Source organism: Mustela nivalis (assembly GCF_964662115.1).
Source record: "Mustela nivalis genome assembly, chromosome: 3".
NCBI classification, from domain to species: Eukaryota; Metazoa; Chordata; class Mammalia; order Carnivora; family Mustelidae; genus Mustela; species Mustela nivalis.
In genome coordinates this window covers 91,477,455-91,495,559 of record NC_139022.1, presented here as the reverse complement: position 1 = coordinate 91,495,559, position 18,105 = coordinate 91,477,455, and the positions used below count along the sequence as shown (strand labels likewise).

At 37.0% G+C, this 18,105-nt stretch overlaps 1 protein-coding gene across 1 annotated transcript in view; it reads left to right on the top strand.

Moving 5' to 3' along the window:
• The window catches only part of ZSWIM6 (zinc finger SWIM-type containing 6), a 196,013-nt gene that overhangs the window by 133,538 nt on the left and 44,370 nt on the right, over positions 1-18,105 (top strand). Inside the window, exons 3-4 of the mRNA XM_082725879.1 lie at positions 7,323-7,471; positions 10,704-10,854. Coding sequence (XP_082582005.1) covers positions 7,323-7,471; positions 10,704-10,854 — 300 coding nt within the window. The remainder of the gene's footprint in view (positions 1-7,322; positions 7,472-10,703; positions 10,855-18,105) is intronic.

Below are 18,105 nucleotides of genomic sequence, written 5' to 3'. Positions count from 1 at the left end.
AGATCTGAGTGTTGGAGCTATCAAAATATTGTACATGGAAATGAAGGCATTGGCCACTACTTTGGAGTGAGGGTTTAAGGAAGAATAAAATGTAAATCTCTTTTCAAGTGTGTATTCAGTGCATGTTATTTTTCAACAGTCTTCAAATCCTTGTCCTCTCTAAAGAAAGACTTTTTTTTAGTCTGAATCATTGAAGTTTGCTGCCCTGCCTTTTCCCTCTCAGTGCCAGTGATCAAGGTCACGATTTTGCCTTCAGCTTGTTAGATAGGTGTATTGGCAATGTTTCCTAGCTTTAACAGTGGGCTAACTGAAGCTTTAGGAGGTGGCATTCTTTTGGGTCCCCTGAAAGAGGCTGAATGAATCACCTCTACAGTGTAGACATCTCCTGCCTGCATTCTGCCTTTATAGATGGAAATTGATAATTAAATTTTAACCAAAAATAAAAAATAAAAAAACCACAACCAATCAAAAAAACCCCACCCAATTGTACATAGATATAAATGGTTAGAGCATTATTTAGACAACTGTATTGCTAAAGCAGTTAGGTCACAATTAAGATGAGGAGGTAAACTAAAGCCTTTCATTTCTTTTTTGTTTGAGTTGTTTTCCAGCAGATTAAGAAGAGAAAAGAAAGCATTAAGGTCCCTTTTAGAACCCAAAGCTGTGAATAATTCCACATACCAAACATAGCATAAGCCAGCTGTGAATGTATCTCAGTTTCTCAGTTTAAAATTTGCAAAAGGGTTTGGTGCTGCTTAATACTTAGAAGCAACTTTTTCCTTGACAAGAGACAGATATTTCATTTGGTGCGTCTTAAATATGCTTTATTCATTAGACTGGAGCCTGAATACTTTCCAGTATGAAGATGCACAGTGTGTCACCATGTATAACATCCTCTCCAAATATGGAATCGTTCTCCTACCCCCCTGGCAAAGATTCTGATTCAGTACTTCTGAAGTGTACCTAGGTATCCTTTTTTTTTTTTTTTTTTTTTTTACAGTGTGCCTCAGATTTTTGATACACTCTTAATTTTGAGAACTCCCAGGGTTAGGGAGTTTTGATATTGAGATAAAGCAAAACTAAATCAGAACCAGATCAACTAACAGAAAGGGAAAATCAAGGACATGGACAGTGTTCCTTCATGTCCATGAATTCTCCTTTTGCTCTCTTCTATATAAGAGGGTAAGTGAAGTTCATACATCCCTAGTTGGGAATGAGAGACAATTAAACTGTTTGATTGATTGATTGATTGATTGATTTTTTTTTTTAACCAGATAATTTTACTTTCCCTAAAGGCTTGAAACTTTGAAGAATTAAGCTTTGGTAATAAAATGCTCACAAAGATTAACTATACACTTGTAAAAGTTACAGCATTTATAATTATAAATATAAATAAGGGTAAAAAGTATGATAGGTTTTAAAACTCTTTAAATGGACCATTTAATTTACATACACAGATTCTGGTTCCTGCCCAACTTGGAGAATATCTAATAGCAAATGTATAAACACACGAATAATGTTTTTCTTGCATACCTTTCTCAAAGCTAAATGCTGAGAGCTTTGTCTTTGTTTATAGATAGCCAGTAACAAGTAGAAATAAATTTTGCAAATCTACATTTTATGCAAGGCCTAGGCCACTCTTACATGCATGTAATCAAAACATGTTAGGATTCAAATAGCTAAACTTAAGTATTAAAATTTACTAAGTGAATATGCTCTTTTAGGAAGGTTATTATTGTGGACATTTAATTCCCTGGTCTATAATGTATAGTAACACCTATTCCTAAAGTGTTAATTTGTATTTAGATTAAATTCTGTTTTATTTACCAACTAGTTATCTTTGTATGCATTCTTTAGGATGTTTTCTACACAGTCACAGGAAAAGATTTCTAATCCTTAGCACCTAGTTAATTTTTTAATTCCTACATTATAGAATTTTAGGTTTGAGAAAATGGAGGTCTGGGGAGCTTGGTTTTGTTTGGATGACATGTAGTTTTCCCAACCCAACCTAGAACCAAAGGATTCCAAATTCGAATCCAGGATGAGAAACCCCACACATACTCTCAGCTCACGTGTTTAGACTTTATCAGATTATTTGCTGTAAAATTTTATCTGTGGGCCATTTTCTCTCCACAGTGCCTCCTCCTTCCCCCATGCTCTTGAAGAAATATGTTAATTCTAACACTGGCTTACTATATTCCCCCCACAAAAAACATCAAAACCCTTTGAAACCCTAAGAAACCCCTTGGTTTTCTTAAAAACTTGAGAAACATTGTCCATGTATTTATACATTTGCTGTTAGATATCTTCCCACCTGGACAAGAACAAAAATCTCTATGTGTGTAAATTAAATGATCCATTAATGAAATTTAAAAATATGGCACTTTTTAAAACTATTGGGTTTTAAGAAAAAAATGCATTGTATAATTCAAGTCAAATGAAAGTGATTCTTGGACTACTCCTTCTAAAACTTTTTTCTTTTAGCATGAAAAAAATAAGAGTTGAGTATATCCTACAGTTTTTGTGAAATATTTGGATGTTGACCCCTTTGCTATTTTAAGCCTAGGAGACTGAAATTTTCTCTAAAATGAATTGAAGTCTTCTTAAAATACTGGGATATTTATGTGGCAAACAGAAAAGTCAAGTCTCACGTGGCTGCAACCCATGCATTGAAGGGTAGCAGGCTTTCTTGTACACCATAGGACAGTCAGTCCCAATCCAAGTCCTTCTGGGACAGGATTCCTTGTAGGTCTTGACCCTCAGTGCCCAATAGAGAACAACTAACAAGTCATGAGTATTGGGGGAAAGAACCACTTTGAGGATTGAAATTGAATTTATTTAGCTCAGTTCATCAGAAGGAACACTGAGAGTGGATAATCAGTAGCTTGTCAGAATTTTCCCTAAGAAGAGGTTAAGGAGGCAGGTGTCAGATTTCCCAGGAGGATTTTTAGCAAGATCGTAGGAAAAGCTTAAATATGAAACTTGAGAGCATATGGAGGAGTTGTTTGGAAGTCTCTTCTGATGCATTTAGGTAAAGAATCCGTAGTTGTCTTTGTGCATTTGCATGTGTGTGTGTCTGTGTGTGTCCCTCTCTAGAATTAAAGGGTTGGGTTGGATTAGGGGCTCCCAGTCCCTGTGGAATACAGATATAGCCCAGGTAGTTGACTCTTCACAGCACTGTGTGGCCTTAGATCTTCCTGTGAAAAAGAAACGTGCTACAAATGCTTACAAACATCCTAGTATCCTTCCTTAATTTTATGTTTGATTTAGGGTTAACAACGCCTGCTTCGATACTTTAATGATGCAACATTAGCTCCAAGGTTCTGGGATGTTTTCTTCAGCAGGGGAGAGATCCAGGAGACTGGATTTGGCATTGTGGCTGTGGAGAAGTGACCTATCTTTTATTTTATCCATGAGCTTGTTTCTCCGTCTGTAGAATAGTAGGGATCATGATCTTTACTCACCTCTAGGGGACCTTGTGAGGAGAAAATGAGATATATGTATGTAAAGATGTTTTAGCAGTCGCTGCTTTATGATGGGAATCCTTTTTTCGGGAGGAATGTACATAGTTCTCCCCATTTCTGTTACTTGATTTCCTGATAGAGACAAAAATTAGTTAGGTGTCAGAAAGCAGTGGTGAGCAGGGCAGCTATAATCCTTGCTCTCTGGAGCTTTAATATCTACCTACTTGCCTAGTACCTACTTGGAACAACCTTTTCTGCCTTACTTTTGGAAGAATGAGTCTCTCCATCTCTTCCTCATAGGTCACTCATTCCCACTGCCCTCCTCACTCAGTTTCTGTCCCAGTCTTTAAATGTTGGCTTTCCTTAAGTTCTGTCTTAGGTACTCTTCTCCTTTAGAGCCTCCTGTAAATATCCAGTTCCCTACTTGAAGTCCTTTCTCCTTTTCTTCGCTGTCTGAAAGGTGCTTCAAATTCACTATGTCTGAAACTGAACTGAGGACCTAAACACTGCCCATCCTTCCTAACCTGGTCCTGCTCTGATCTGTGTGTCATTGAGTTGTCCAGTATTTCATCTAGTTATTCTTATTTTTTTGTAAAAGATTTTATTTATTTATTTGACAGAGAGAGATACAGCAAGAGAGGGAACACAAGCAGAGAGAGTGGGAGAGGGAGAAGCAGGCTTCCTGCCGAGCGGGGAGCCCTATCCCAGGTCGATCCCAGGACCCTGGGATCATGACCTGACCTGAAGGCAGATACTCAACTACTGAGCCACCCAGGCACCCTTCATCCAGTTGTTTAACCCAGAAACCCATGTCTCTCTTGATCCTGCTGATTCTAAATTTCACATACCCACTTCATTACCATGTTGCATTGTTTTTGTCTTAAATTCCTGTCAGAGTCTCCATTTTAGTTTTCAGTGATGTTTTCAAGCTACCATCATCATCCTTCACACAGACTCTGCATATATACCATTCTCACTGTTCTCATATGTATTTCTGCTTCCTAGCCTATCCTCCACACTTGAGATTTTTCTAGTACTTAAATATATTCACGTGGTTCTGAAATTTTAAAAATATGGAAAGGTATTCAGTGAAGAGCCTTCTTTCCTTGTGTACCAAGGTTACCCATTCTATGCATATGTAAGGAAATACTAACACAGGCTCTTTCTAAAACATCACTATAATAAGGGGAGATATATTATGCATCCTTCTCTTCGGCCTGAGTTGGTTGGTTGGTTGGTTGGTTGGTTGGTTGGTTGGTTGGTTGGTTTTCCCCCATTCAACAGTATATCTTGGATATTTTTCCATCGGAGTACAAAGGAAATAACCCACATTTGTTTTTATGGCTGAATATATTCTATTGTAGGAATGTTGAAATTGATGCACGTTAGGAGAAAACATCTTTTACTGTCTAGGGTGTTTCATTCTTCTTCTTTGGATGACCTTGTTAGGAATTCCCATTTGTTACGCGTAGGGAAGAAAAAACTAAGCTCCCACTGGCCAGGGCTCTCAAGGGCTAGCCCTTCTTCAGGATTGTCTTGCAGTTGTCTTTTCTTCATCCTCTACTTTTGAGTTGTACGGATGTGCACTGTCTTTTATTTCATCCATGTTCCTTGTTCCTTTCTTCCTGAGATGTCTGCCTAAGCTCTTACTTAGTCTCACATTCAGACTCATTCCTTTTTCTTCCTTTTTTTTTTTTTTTAAGATTTTATTTATAATTTGACAGAGAGCGACATAGCAAGAGAGGGAACACAAGCAGGAGGAGTGAGAGAGGGAGAAGAAGGCTTCCGCTGAGCAGGGAGTCTGATGTGGGGCTGGATCTCAGGACACTGGGATCATGACCTGAGTGGAAGGCAGATGCCAGGCGTCCCACTTTTTTCTTGGTGGCAACCCTCTTTCTCTTCTTTTTTTCTTTAACTTCTAATCTATTTGAGTTAAATCTCTGCTCAATTTCCATTTCCTCAAGGTGTGCTTACTCCAACAATACATGGCCAAGTGAGAGCTTTCTGATACAGTCTGCTGGCATTTTGGCTTCTTCCTTTGAGCAGTTATTATCATATATTTAAATGTGTGATTACTAGATTGATACTTATCTCACACACTTAAAATAGTGTTTCTCTTATAGTGGGTTGCAGCCCATTATGGGTTATGAAATCAGTTTTAAAAGTTGTAAGCCCTTTTAAAAAATATAATAAAGAATATCAAACCCTTTCACTTACAGTCAGGGTCTTTTTTCATCATACTTTTGCTTCAGAAAAATAGATAATAGATGTCATCACATAAACACTCATATATACAGATATGTTGGGCTTGATGTAAATTGTATTTGTTATTGTTGGTCCTAGTAAAAAATAATTTGTTGGTAAAATATATGAGGACAAGAATTCTGTCTATTTTGCACATCATTTCATTCTCAAGTCTAGCAGGAGTCACTCAATAAATATTATGTTGGCTCAGTGAATGAATGAATGAATGCACACCTTTCCAGGGAGAATCACAGACTCACTGCTCTCCTCTTAGGGACTAATGGACACTGGTTCTTTGCAGATGTTAATGATTGTTTCCTTGGCCAGTTCATTCTTAGATCATTAGAAGAAAAGAAATGCAATGTACAGCTGGACTTAAACAAATGTATTTTTTTTTAAGATTTTTATTAATTTATTTGACAGGGAGAGAGAGATCACAAGTAGGCAGAGAGAAAGGCAGAGAGAGATGGGAAACAGGCTCCCTGCTGAGCAGAGAGCCCAATTCGGGGCTTGATCCCAGGACCCTGAGATCATGACCTGAGCCGAAGACATAGGCTTAACCCCCGAGCCACCCAGGTGCCCCAACAAATGTATTTTTTTTTTTTTAAGATTTTATTTATTTATTTGACAGACAAAGATCACAAGAGAGGAAGGGAAGCAGGCTCCCTGCTGAGCAGAGAGCCCAATGCAGGGCTCAATCCCAGGACCCTGGGATCATGACCTGAGCCAGAGGCAGAGGCTTTAACCCACTGAGCCACCCAGGCGCCCCAACAAATGTATTTTTTAAGGGTTGGTGAGATTAAACACTACTGATGAAAGGTTTTTAGACTTAAATTTTTTAATATTTCTTATGAATCTCAGGCCTTAAATACCATTTTAAAAAAATAAATAATGAAACTTAATTTTTACTGCTTAAGTATCTGGATAATTTTTGAATTTCTAAGGTAGTTTACACACAGGGCTTATGACATGGCTGTTATCTTTTGTGTGTACTTCAGCAATAAAATATTTACGCAGTTTGGCAAGGTGATACTACAACCTGGTTTAGTACAACAGCTGCACTGCCTGTTCCCATGTGGCTTGATTTCCCTTTTTAATCTTCAGTTTTCTGCAACTAAAGACTATGTCAGCATGTAGTTTATATGGCAGCAGATAACAGTGAAAGCTTCTTGAATTAACATAGTAAAGAGAAAAATACTCTGCTCAGTTCACTTGGTTTCACATTTTTCTCATGTCTTTGAAAAACATTTTCCTAACATATCCTACATAGTAGAGCTTTATAAACATCATGTATTTACAATGAGACATTTTTGTGACTTTTTTATTCTTTAGAGAACTTGTAAACTCCTCTCCAAACGTTTAGTTTAAAATATCTCAGTTCTGCAGTAATCTGCATTTTAGCTTAGCACAAATCAAGAAAATCCTGGAAATAAGAGAATGATTTTTATATTTATTTTCAGTCATAAATTTGTATGTATAATTGAAATTGAGGTTGGCTTAAAAAGTGTATAGGCAAAAAGTGGAGAATCTTAATTCTTTTCAAATTTATTATCAGAGCCCTTTAGCACAGAGTTTTTATCTAGCATATGTGTTATTTTTTCTTTCTATTTCTAGGTGCTCCTGATCCAACAGCAGGTGCTAGTATAGATGATGAAAACTGCTGGCACTTAGATGAAGAGCAGGTTCAAGAACAGGTTAAACTGTTCCTTTCCCAGGGCGGGTACCACGGATCAGGGAAGCAGCTTAATTTGCTCTTTGCAAAGGTATGATTTTTTTTTTTTAAGAAATATTCTAAATATATACATATATAGAAAGTATCTATATATGATGATGTGTACAATGGAATAAAGGCTTCTTTTTTATTTCTTTTCTTTCTTTCTTTTTTTTTTTTTTTTTAAAAGAAGAGCATCTAAGTTAATCAACCAGTTAGAAACTATTATGTTGTAATGCATTAATTTACTTAGCTGTCCTTAGTCAAGATGTGGAACATTTTTGTTTCCCATTACTAAAATGGTAACAGTTTATACAATTTCGGAAAAACTTCCAAACTCAAAAGTAAATAGCTTAATATTATTAGAAATACCATATTTTCAAGCTTTTAGTTTTCCTAGTTAATGTTCTCAAGTAGAGCATAACTTTGAATACAGTCCTTAAAATGTGCTTTATATATTTAGGGCTTTTTATTTTATTTATTTATTTTTTTAAGGTTGAGAAGTGTCTCTTGTTCCAATCCATAGTCTGTAAATTTTACATAATTATTTTTGTACAATTAATACATGCATATGACATTATATATTTAGTTTAATAATGTTCAGTATATTTAAATTAGTTTCAAAAGCATGGACTTTGGAATCATAAAGCCCTTGCTTTAAATTTAAACTCTAAATCTTATTGAATGTATGAACCTTGACAAGTTACTCAAGTCAGTTTGCTCATCTATAAAATTAGCTAATGATAACATATCTCCTCATGTTGTGATTAAATGATAATGCTGTCTAACGCGTCATTTTGGCCTTGGTAAATGTTAAATTTTCATCACCAAAATTTGATGGCCTAAGAAACAGGCTTATCTTCCTTATAAGTTCTGTGTGAGTAGAGGCTGTGTCTCTTGCTTTATACAGACCCTTTAGTACCATAAACGCAATTCTAAATACTAAGTAAAATGCTTTTTTAGTAATATTAAGTCAGTGTCTTTTCATGGGGGTACAGCTACTAATATGACTAATGGATTCAGATTGGTTTTAATGGATGAAATAATTGATAGTTTTCATAACTCATTGACACTTTCGTTAAACAGCTTTTCTAGTATTTATAATAATAAAAAAATTATTATTTAGCTCTGAAGAATTAGAGTATATTCTGTTACTGGTTATGGCCAGAAAATAGTGTATTTTGGTTAATCAGTATTCTCTTATTAAAGATTTATCCCATTTACTATGTATTGATTGCCGATTTTCTGAAAATTAGATTTTATATAATACATCTTACACTAAAACTACTTCACACATGATTTAATCCTTCTTTGGTAATTCACAGGTACATCAAACTCTTGAAATATGTTAGTCAGCCATCTGAAAATTAATTACTATTAGACTGTAGATGTATTCAAGTATTGCTTAATAGTTATGGTTTATATACTTAACAGTGAAGTGTTTATTTTCATTGCTTTTGCTGAGTAATAGGTTAGAAATGTATCAGGAAATTAAATATTAAATCACATCCATGATGTAGTGGTAGTATTAAAGGTTTGGTGTATTTAGACACACAGGAAGTATTTCACAGATTCTCATGGTAGTGAATAGTACACTTTGGCCTAGTGGAAGCAAAGTAAAAGAGGTATTAGACTGGCCTATAGCTGCTGTTTTTATCTTTTCATGTGATGTACACATTATGTGTGCCACATGAAGTAACAGCATCATCTAATTTTGGAAATGGCATAACTTTTTTATTTTTTAATTTTTTGGCATAACTTTTAGAGTTAAGACAGATCTGGGCCCTGATCCCAGAGATTCCTCTTGTCCTTTGGGCAAGTTACTACACTTGTCTGAAACATGGTTTTTATAATTCATAAAATGGGAATTATAATCTGGTCTATTTTATATGGTTGTTATGAAGATTACATGATAAGTATAACTATAAAACTCTCTAGTGTGATGTCCAGTAAATGGCAATTCCCTTTCTTCCTCTCATTCTTTTTCTGTTCATGACTTTTTAGTGCTTCCGTATTGAAAATAAAAAAAAACTTCTTAAGATTATTACTGAAATAATCCTGGAAAGCACAACACTTGTGATTTAGTGTAGAAGTGTTTTGGGGTTCTCTGCAGGGCTCCCATTTGAAGCCTGTGATGGACTTCCATTACTTGTCAGAGTATAAGCCTGACACAGGATCAGTAGATCTTGAGGTTTTGGCTGCATTATTGAGTATCTGCCATTTCCTCTTTGATTTGCCTTTCACATAGAATCTTGAATAAAAGGATCCCCTCTCCTTTTCTGCTGCTTGTGACTTTGCTCCAGTCATTTCCTATAGGGAGAACTGGTGGTGTGGTGTTCAGCTGGGATTTGTGTTTGCTGAACACTTAGCAGTATACACTTTTGGAATGGGTGGATTTATCTACAGTTTCCTATAAAGACACTTAGTCTTGTGTTTCTCCCCCCGCCCCCTTGTTTTTTTAAATTTGGGAAATTTGGCTCCAGAGTAATGGACAGAGCTTGAAGTTCCAGCTTGAGAAGCTGAGTTAGCTTGCTAGGTCACAGGTTATAATTCTGCTTCCTGGATTGCTCAGTTAGGGTTAGAGAGTTCTTTAACCTACAGCACAGTCCCTTTCCTCTCACAGCCCCATTGGGGTGAATATAAAAGTATGATATTGCTCTTCTTGTCAGAAAACTTTGGTGTGAGGACTTACTGAAATTGTAATTTAGCTCAAAAACTGAAGGACTTCACAACTATGGAAATAAACTAAAAAACATTGCATTGCACAGTTTAAATGGGTGAATTGTATGGTATGTGAATTATGTCTCAATAAAGCAGGTTTTTAAAAACAGTAAGACAGATCTATTATTAAAAACATTATCCATTCAATTGAGAATATCCCTGAAGAGTTATCAGTAGACTGCTTTCGGCTTTTCTACTCTAGTGGTAAGTATAATCATTTGGAAGAATCAGGAAGGTGCCAGATGATTTATTTTGGTGTTGTTTTTCTGTGGGCTAGCAAAAAATTTCTTTCTTTTTTTTTTTTTGTAATTGGAAAGTTAACCAAATTTCTTTTCCTCATTTGGATTATGAAACATAATTTTAAAAAATTAACAGTTAATTCTCTGATTAAATTGTCATTTAGGATAGAGACCAGTTTTTCACAACTTTTCTTTGCCAAAGAAGGCTGGTATCAAGAATTAACTGCCTCACACTCCAGAGAAAGAAAGAAAGTGGTCTGTTCCTGTATTAATGTGCATATTTGACCACTTTTCTAAAGGTCTGTTTTTTTTTCCCCCCACCAGGTGCGGGAAATGTTGAAGATGAGGGACTCAAATGGGGCCCGCATGTTGACGTTGATAACAGAGCAATTCATGGCTGACCCTCGTCTGTCACTTTGGAGGCAACAAGGCACTGCGATGACTGACAAATACAGGCAGCTCTGGGATGAGCTGGGTAAATACAAGTTTCCTGACAGATTGCCATTGAGTTATGTATGGGTAAAGATCATGGTTGAATGTTGAAAGCGCATGGCCGGAGTGTTGCTGAAGAGAGAGCTCATTTATGAACTTGCTGCCATTAGACACTGGTTAGAAGAAGGAGGGCTTGGGCTGGCATTTGCAGGAAATAATTTTGGGAGGGTTTGGGGGAAATGGTCGGATCTTGAGGAAAGCAAGCACCGAAATCTGCCTTTAAATATTTGAAAAAGAAAGCCATTTTATTTTAAAATAGGTATTTTGTATAGCAGAGCTGGTTACTCATTTCTAGAAGAATATTGTACCTAGTTGAGCTAAAATTTGGCTCTTTCCCCCCTTTGAGTACATTAAAAGTGTCAAAAGTAGTTTGAACATTTATTTTTTGACTATTACATACTTAGATGAACTGTTGATTGTCAAAAGGGAAAAGATAAACTATAATTTTTATTGCTTCCTAAATCTCTGTAATAAAGATAGAAATATAGCAGGTGATTGAAGAAATGAGAAATCCAGTAGTCCAGTTCACTGGGAAATTTGGGGTGGATGATTATTTTTATCCAGTGTTTATTGCTAGGGAATTAACAAATAATGCATTTGTTAAATTGTCTTTCTATTAAGAATGTGACAGATGGAATTTTTGACAAATGTTCTACCAATGCCTATATTAATTTTATAGATATGTTTACTAGGAGATCCTAGTTTCATTGAAATTGAATAGTAGAACTCCTGATACCTTCCCCTTCTTTCCCTCTTGGCTGATAATAGATCATATCCTGCTGATGTCAAGTCTGGACAAAGAGAAACTGTTGTTTGTGCATATAACACATGATTGTAATAATTGGAAAGGACCTTTGATGTGAACTGTTCTATGGATAAGGAAACTGGACTCCAGGGAAGTTTAGGAGTCATCATCCAAAAGATGATATTGACTAATCTAGGGTTATGCCACAAGTTGGCAAAGAATTGAACATCAGTTTCCTCTTTGCAATTAATAGGATGTGTGTTCAGAAGCTTGTTGTGGGTGACAGCTTTTCTTTTTTAATGTATATGTCTGCTACTTGCTAACTATGTTAGATATTTCTTGGCATTTCCCCTCGTATTTTTATTAATTATCTTATAATAACTTGGTCAAATTTAGATCAGTCCCTAACTATAGTAGTTTGTTTCAATGTATTGGAAGAGTGTTTGAGAGCACAGTATGGTAGTTGGGAAAACACAAGTGTAATGGATATGTTTAAGCGTGGTAGAACTGAATGATAACACTTTCCTAAGTAAACCCTCCCCAGTTTTGTAATTCTGTGGTGAAATTGAATTGACTAGTTGATTTATGACATTCAAAAGTTCTACCTTTAAAAAAAGAAACTATAATAAAGTGAATCATTTAAAGAAAAAGTATTGGATTAATATTAAATGAATAAAATTTAAAGAGCTTTGGTACTTGGAGGAATTTAGGATTACAAATAACTAATTAGGAAGAAAGTGCTGACTAATATTTTTTTGGTATCCAAAAATGTACAAGTGATATAGTTAAATAAAACTTAACACCATTCATGTTTAATCCATTAGCCCCATCTCACTTTTCCAAGTTGGTTTTGAAAATTATGCACTTTAGCTCTCAATCAAAAGTATAATTCTCATTAGGTAGAAGTTTCTACCAGCTGATTCTAGTTATACCCTCTGATGAACTGCTTTCTGATTATGGGCCAGGCTTTATATTATACAAGTCTAGGATGGATATATCTTCTTGCCCTGTATTTTCTTTCTTCACAAATCATCCCTCCCCTCCACCCCATCATTACTAGACTGCTATAAATTCTCTTGTGTACTCTGATGGCAAGCAGAGGTCACTAGCCACTTTAATGGGGTCTAAGTTTTACAAAGAATCCCATGTAGAAGTAACAATAGCTATCCTATCTTAATATTCATCCACCAAAAAATTAACTAAAAGTTGCTTCTGGACTACAAAAGGAAAGGATTTTGCTTCTTAATAAAATGGGAGAATTTGACTTTGTGCCCCTGCACAGGGCTCACATTGCTTCAAGGCTCTGCTTTGGAATTAAATGCTGAGCACTGCCAGATGCCAGACATTGAGAAGAGGCTGAGTTTTGTCGGCAAATGGGATCTGCAAGTTAATTGGTGTTTTCTGCAGGCTTCTGGCTGTGAAATGAAATTGGAAGCCCTTTAGCCACATGGATAATACAGGACCTGAATACAAATGTCACATGTCACCATCAGGACCCACTGTGAGACAATAGTGTTCCCACTCCAACACTGCACCATTACAGATCATTTAAATATGGGGATTACATTTAAACTAAAAGCCCCATTTGCCTTTTACTGCAATTTAAATGTCCTCTTAGCAAAAGCTAAGTGACAAATTAAATGAAAAAAGTGCCCACATTTTTAAAGCTGTAATGCAAAACAACCTTTTATTGCTTCTCATGTGCCACGAATGAATCATTATACTTGTCAACCCTAAACCAAGCCATAATTGGAGCAGCTACTGTTATCAAAGTGGGGCCGCTCTGTGACAGCTTAATAAAGCTGAAACTGTTAAATTAAATCTCAGATGCTTAACTCCTTAGCACTGGTGAATTCGATGGGTCCATTTCTGGCAATGGCCAATACACCAGGAAAAAAAAAAAGAGTCCTGGCATGAAAGCCTTAATCTGATGAGAGTGTACAAGAGTATCTTAGCCAAGTAACTGCTTCTTGGCGGAGAGATTTGGAGTCATCAGATTGTTGGCCTGGTTACAAAATGGTAGTTTTTGAGAGGATCAGATATTCCCCTCCCCAATATTTTCAACTTATGGAGTGTATGTGATTTATTAAAATTTAAGCCTTGATGTTTCAGAATTAGTTTTTAAAGTAGTATATATTCACGTAACTTTGTCTCTCTTTTGAATAAGTATATACAGACTTCTCCGAAGTAGCAACAGGCCAGATTCCTTTCTCCATCCTCTGGCTAACAAAGGGATTGATTATACTTAGTTCTTCTTTTCTAAAATAAGTATCTATGATACTCATTTGGTCTAAGTTAATTTTCGTGATTTATTCCCTGATTTTCATAATGTTGTATGAAATAAATAGAGATGCATGCTATTAAAGATCCTGTTCAGTGCATCTCATTTGCAGAGATATTATTCTTAAACATGAATCTGTTTTTCATACATTAATTTTGCTTTTTCTATGTGATGTTCATTTTCTGAAACATAGAACAATCTTCTCGGGATGAGTGCTGTTGTGTCATGTTCAGTATAAGAAAATGCATACCTTAAAATGTTAAGACAGCCCATTGCATGGACAGATGCTGCAGATTTGGTGGCACTATAGAACCCATACCTCTTTACTTGCATTCTTTATTCCATGACATGCAAATTTTCTAGAAAGCAGATCACAGCAATAACCCTTTGATTTCAAAGAATAACCCAGTGCTGATTGGTGGCGAGCACACCTACTGTTAGCCCTAATGGCTGTCTGTTCAGCACACTTAATTACCATGGGGGTCTTTAGGGATGAGGGGATATATTGTAACCTCTCATCTGTGTTGATGAGTCTCTTTCCTTAAATGTCTTCCTAGACTGTAATTTTACTTTGCTTCATAAAACTATAGGTTGTGGCTGCCAGTCTATTAAAACCTAATTAAAATGGATGTCATTAGAGGAAACAGTTAAATAAGATTTAATTACAGCTTTTTCATGAGGAAAAAATTCTTAAATTCTCATTTTCAAGTATTACATAATGTGGGTTTTTTTTCCCCCTAAAATTTTGAACACTTAACTTTCTCTCTCAGCTGAGCCATGTGTTTTGCTTATCCCATGTAAACCCTGGTTTTTTTAGGGAGAGGCTGGGCTCTCATTGCAAGAGCCTTGCTGCTCTGAGCTGTGCTCACTCGGTTCACATGAACAAGGTGTTACCTCTCGGAATTCTTTTCAAAGGTTTTGCTATGGGAGTGCCAGGCTGGCTCAGAGACTTGGTAGACCACGCTACTCTTGATCTCTGGTTTGCGAATTTGAGTCCCACATTGGGTATAGAGATCACTTAAAAATTTTTTTTTAATATGGATACTTAACTCTGTGTGAGCAGACATAGCCATTGAAGTTTCTTTCTATTTTGAATTCCATTGTAAGGTTAGTTTAACCACTATTATTAAGCAACAATGGTAATATTCCTTGTAGAGTGTTAGATTGAGTGGGTCTACAGATTCAGGGTACTTGGAATCACAGTAAATTTTTGTTCAGCAATAGAGAATTTAGCCCCTCATCCCATCCGTTGAAACCAGATTTACTGCAAACATTAAAAATTACCTACTTCATCGACTCAAAACACTGTTCTAGCTATATCTCTGATATAGGTAGTCATCTCTGTGGACTTCTTCTCTACCCATCCTCATTATTCCGGGCTCACATGCTTAAGTCACACAGTTCCAGTGATGCTCTAAGTCATTTCTAAGGGCTTTTGTGCACAGAAATAAGATTCCAAAGACTCTGCTTTGGGGGTCATTGTAGAGAAATTTCTGGGGAATGCCACCTTACATCTCCCAACATATTAGGGTGTAAGTAATTTCACCATGGTTCAGAGCTGCTGCTTGGTTTATATGATAAATTTCAAATCTAGGCTTACCAGATTTTGAAGTTGATGGTGGTTAGTGAATGGCTGAGGAGTAACTGCTTTTCTGTGAGAGATAGGGAGCATTCCATTGTGTTTGCCACGTAAGGTGTGTTCTCTTTGCTGGTGCCATGGAGAAACAGCCATTCCCAGAGCCCGCTTGCAGCAAAAAGATGTCAGGCACAGAGTTGGGGAACTTCTTTGTAGCTCTAAGTAAACGATATAAACTTAACGAACCCCACATTAAGAATTGCTTCTCACCGGGGCACCTGGGTGGCTTAGTGGGTCAGGCCTCTGCCTTCAGCTCAGGCCATGATCTCAGGGTCCTGGGATCGAGCCCCGCATCGGGCTCTCTGCTCAGCAGGGAGCCTGCTTCTCCGCCCCCCTGCCTCCTGCTGCCTACTTGTGATCCTTCTCTCTCTGCCAAATAAATAAAATCCTTAAAAAAAAAAAAAAAAAAAGAATGGATTCTCACCTACCAGTTTGTCTTTCCTGGGCATAAAGAGAATACACTTTAACACGTAAACCTCATATACTTGGGGATCACCCCCTTGTGTTTTTCTATAAAACCTTATTCTAAATATAGACCACAGGGATTGGGTTAGGAGTTAAGGTGTGTTATGACTCATTGTAGTACATGTTAGTGTCCTTATTGTATATGTAGTATGCTGGTAGCATTTGCACCAGTAATGGGTTCCAGTTACTTTTGTTTTGTTTTCTTTGTAAGATGTGTCCATTGGTAGTAGATACTATTCTCACAGTAGTGGCTGCTAGAAGTGTCAGAGCATCAGTATAAAGTATCCTTTTCTTCCTCATAGCAATTTTAGAAAAGTCCATTAACCCTTCTTTCCCAAAGTCTTATTGTGGTTTCTGTCTTAGTATGTATTAAGCACTTGCTATGTCCAGAGGAATAGATGTAAGATGTATTTGAGTGTTTGACTTTACTGTTAGTAATGGTACTTATAATTAAGAGGCAGTAGAGAGATGTAACCATGAGGAGACAGAAATTAGAATAGGTATGAATGAACTGAGGAGCACTTTGACAGGGTAATTCATTCACATATTAGTACAAATACTTGTACAGGTGGTATTTAATGTGGTTTTACATCTTATGTACATACTATGTACATATTGTGTACATTACACATTACATATTTACATACATAATATGGTTCATGGAAGTGAGTTGTAGGGAAGAAGTAGTGAGAAGGAATAACATGAACAAAGACAGGGATGAACTAACTCAATAGGGGAGGGCTATAAAACGTTCAAATTCATGATCAACAGTGTTGTTTTAAAGATTCTCAGTCCAGTTTTATTGTCCTTTGTTGTTACTTCAAAGCGAGGTAAGGAGGGAGAGAGAGTAGACACAGGATCTAGATTTTTGCTGTCTTTTATTTCCCATTTTAGTCCAGCTAGTAAAGATGACATAGATGTCAACACTTAATTTATCAGGCACTATGCTAAGCACTTAATGCATGCATTATATTTTTTATTCTTAAAACAATCCAGTGAAATAGGTATAATTATTACTGTGAATTTTATATCTGAGTACACTGCCTCAGCTATAACTTGCCTGAGGTCACAGCAACAGAGCAGGAATTTGATCCCAGGTCAGTGACTTCAAAGACTAAACCACCAAACTGGACTCCATCCTTACTTGATTTAATTTGCCTTTCTGTTAAGGGGTCTCAGGAGTCTCTCTGCTCAGGGCAGAGCAGGGCAAGGCGAAGGTCACCTAGATGACAATAAGCCCTGGAAAAGCTGCATGGCCTGGTCTGCCCACCTGGGGTCCTCCGGGTCTAATGGTGGTAGTCAGCAGAGTTTACCTACTCTGGGTGCTCATCTGTGTTTCTAGGTACTCTCTGACTTCAGTCTAAAAAAGCCACATTAGTAGAAGAGCCAAGTCCATGCTATTGATTGAGAACTGTCAGAATAAATGGATGCTTCTCACAAAGTACACGCCGTACATACTGCAGCTGGGTTACAGTCGGTTTTTCATTTTATTCTCCAGGCTCCTTTGCAAAGGAGCCAGTGAGATCCTTAGGTTCAGGTGTCTGACCCAGCCTCTACCAGGCTGTAGTGATAACACGGTTGTCAACCCTTGTTTATGTCATGTGGTCTGTAGCTCTGCAGACTCCCTCCTGCACTTGGTCTGGGCTGGCCTGCTCTGGAATAGGGGTGTACATTTCTGTTTCAGTTTGTGGTTACCCCCTTATTATCTGGAGCTCCCTTTCAATAAGGAGGCTTCGTACATTGTGTTGCTCTGGAGGCTTTGCTTTTATCCAGCCGTGTTCTCGGAACGCCTGTCTGCTGCTCAGTCCTCATTACCTGGGCCTGGTTTCTTTTCTCCATGGTATGGTCCTGTTGCTTCTTGTCTCTTAAAACTGAGAGTTCTGTGTTTGTTGGTCAGAGACCTTTGGGTTCTGCTCTGCTGTGGGGAACGGAAGAGGGGCTTGTTCTCGGTTTCTTTAAGTAGGCAGAATTAATTTCTAGTTTGGGTCAGAAGTTAACTAAAGGAGAGAATGCATATTTATTTACTTCCTGTGCAGAACTATCCACAATCCTCTTGAGTGCAGCTGCTAGGGTTTAATTATCTGTTCAGTACCCCTTTGTGAGGAAA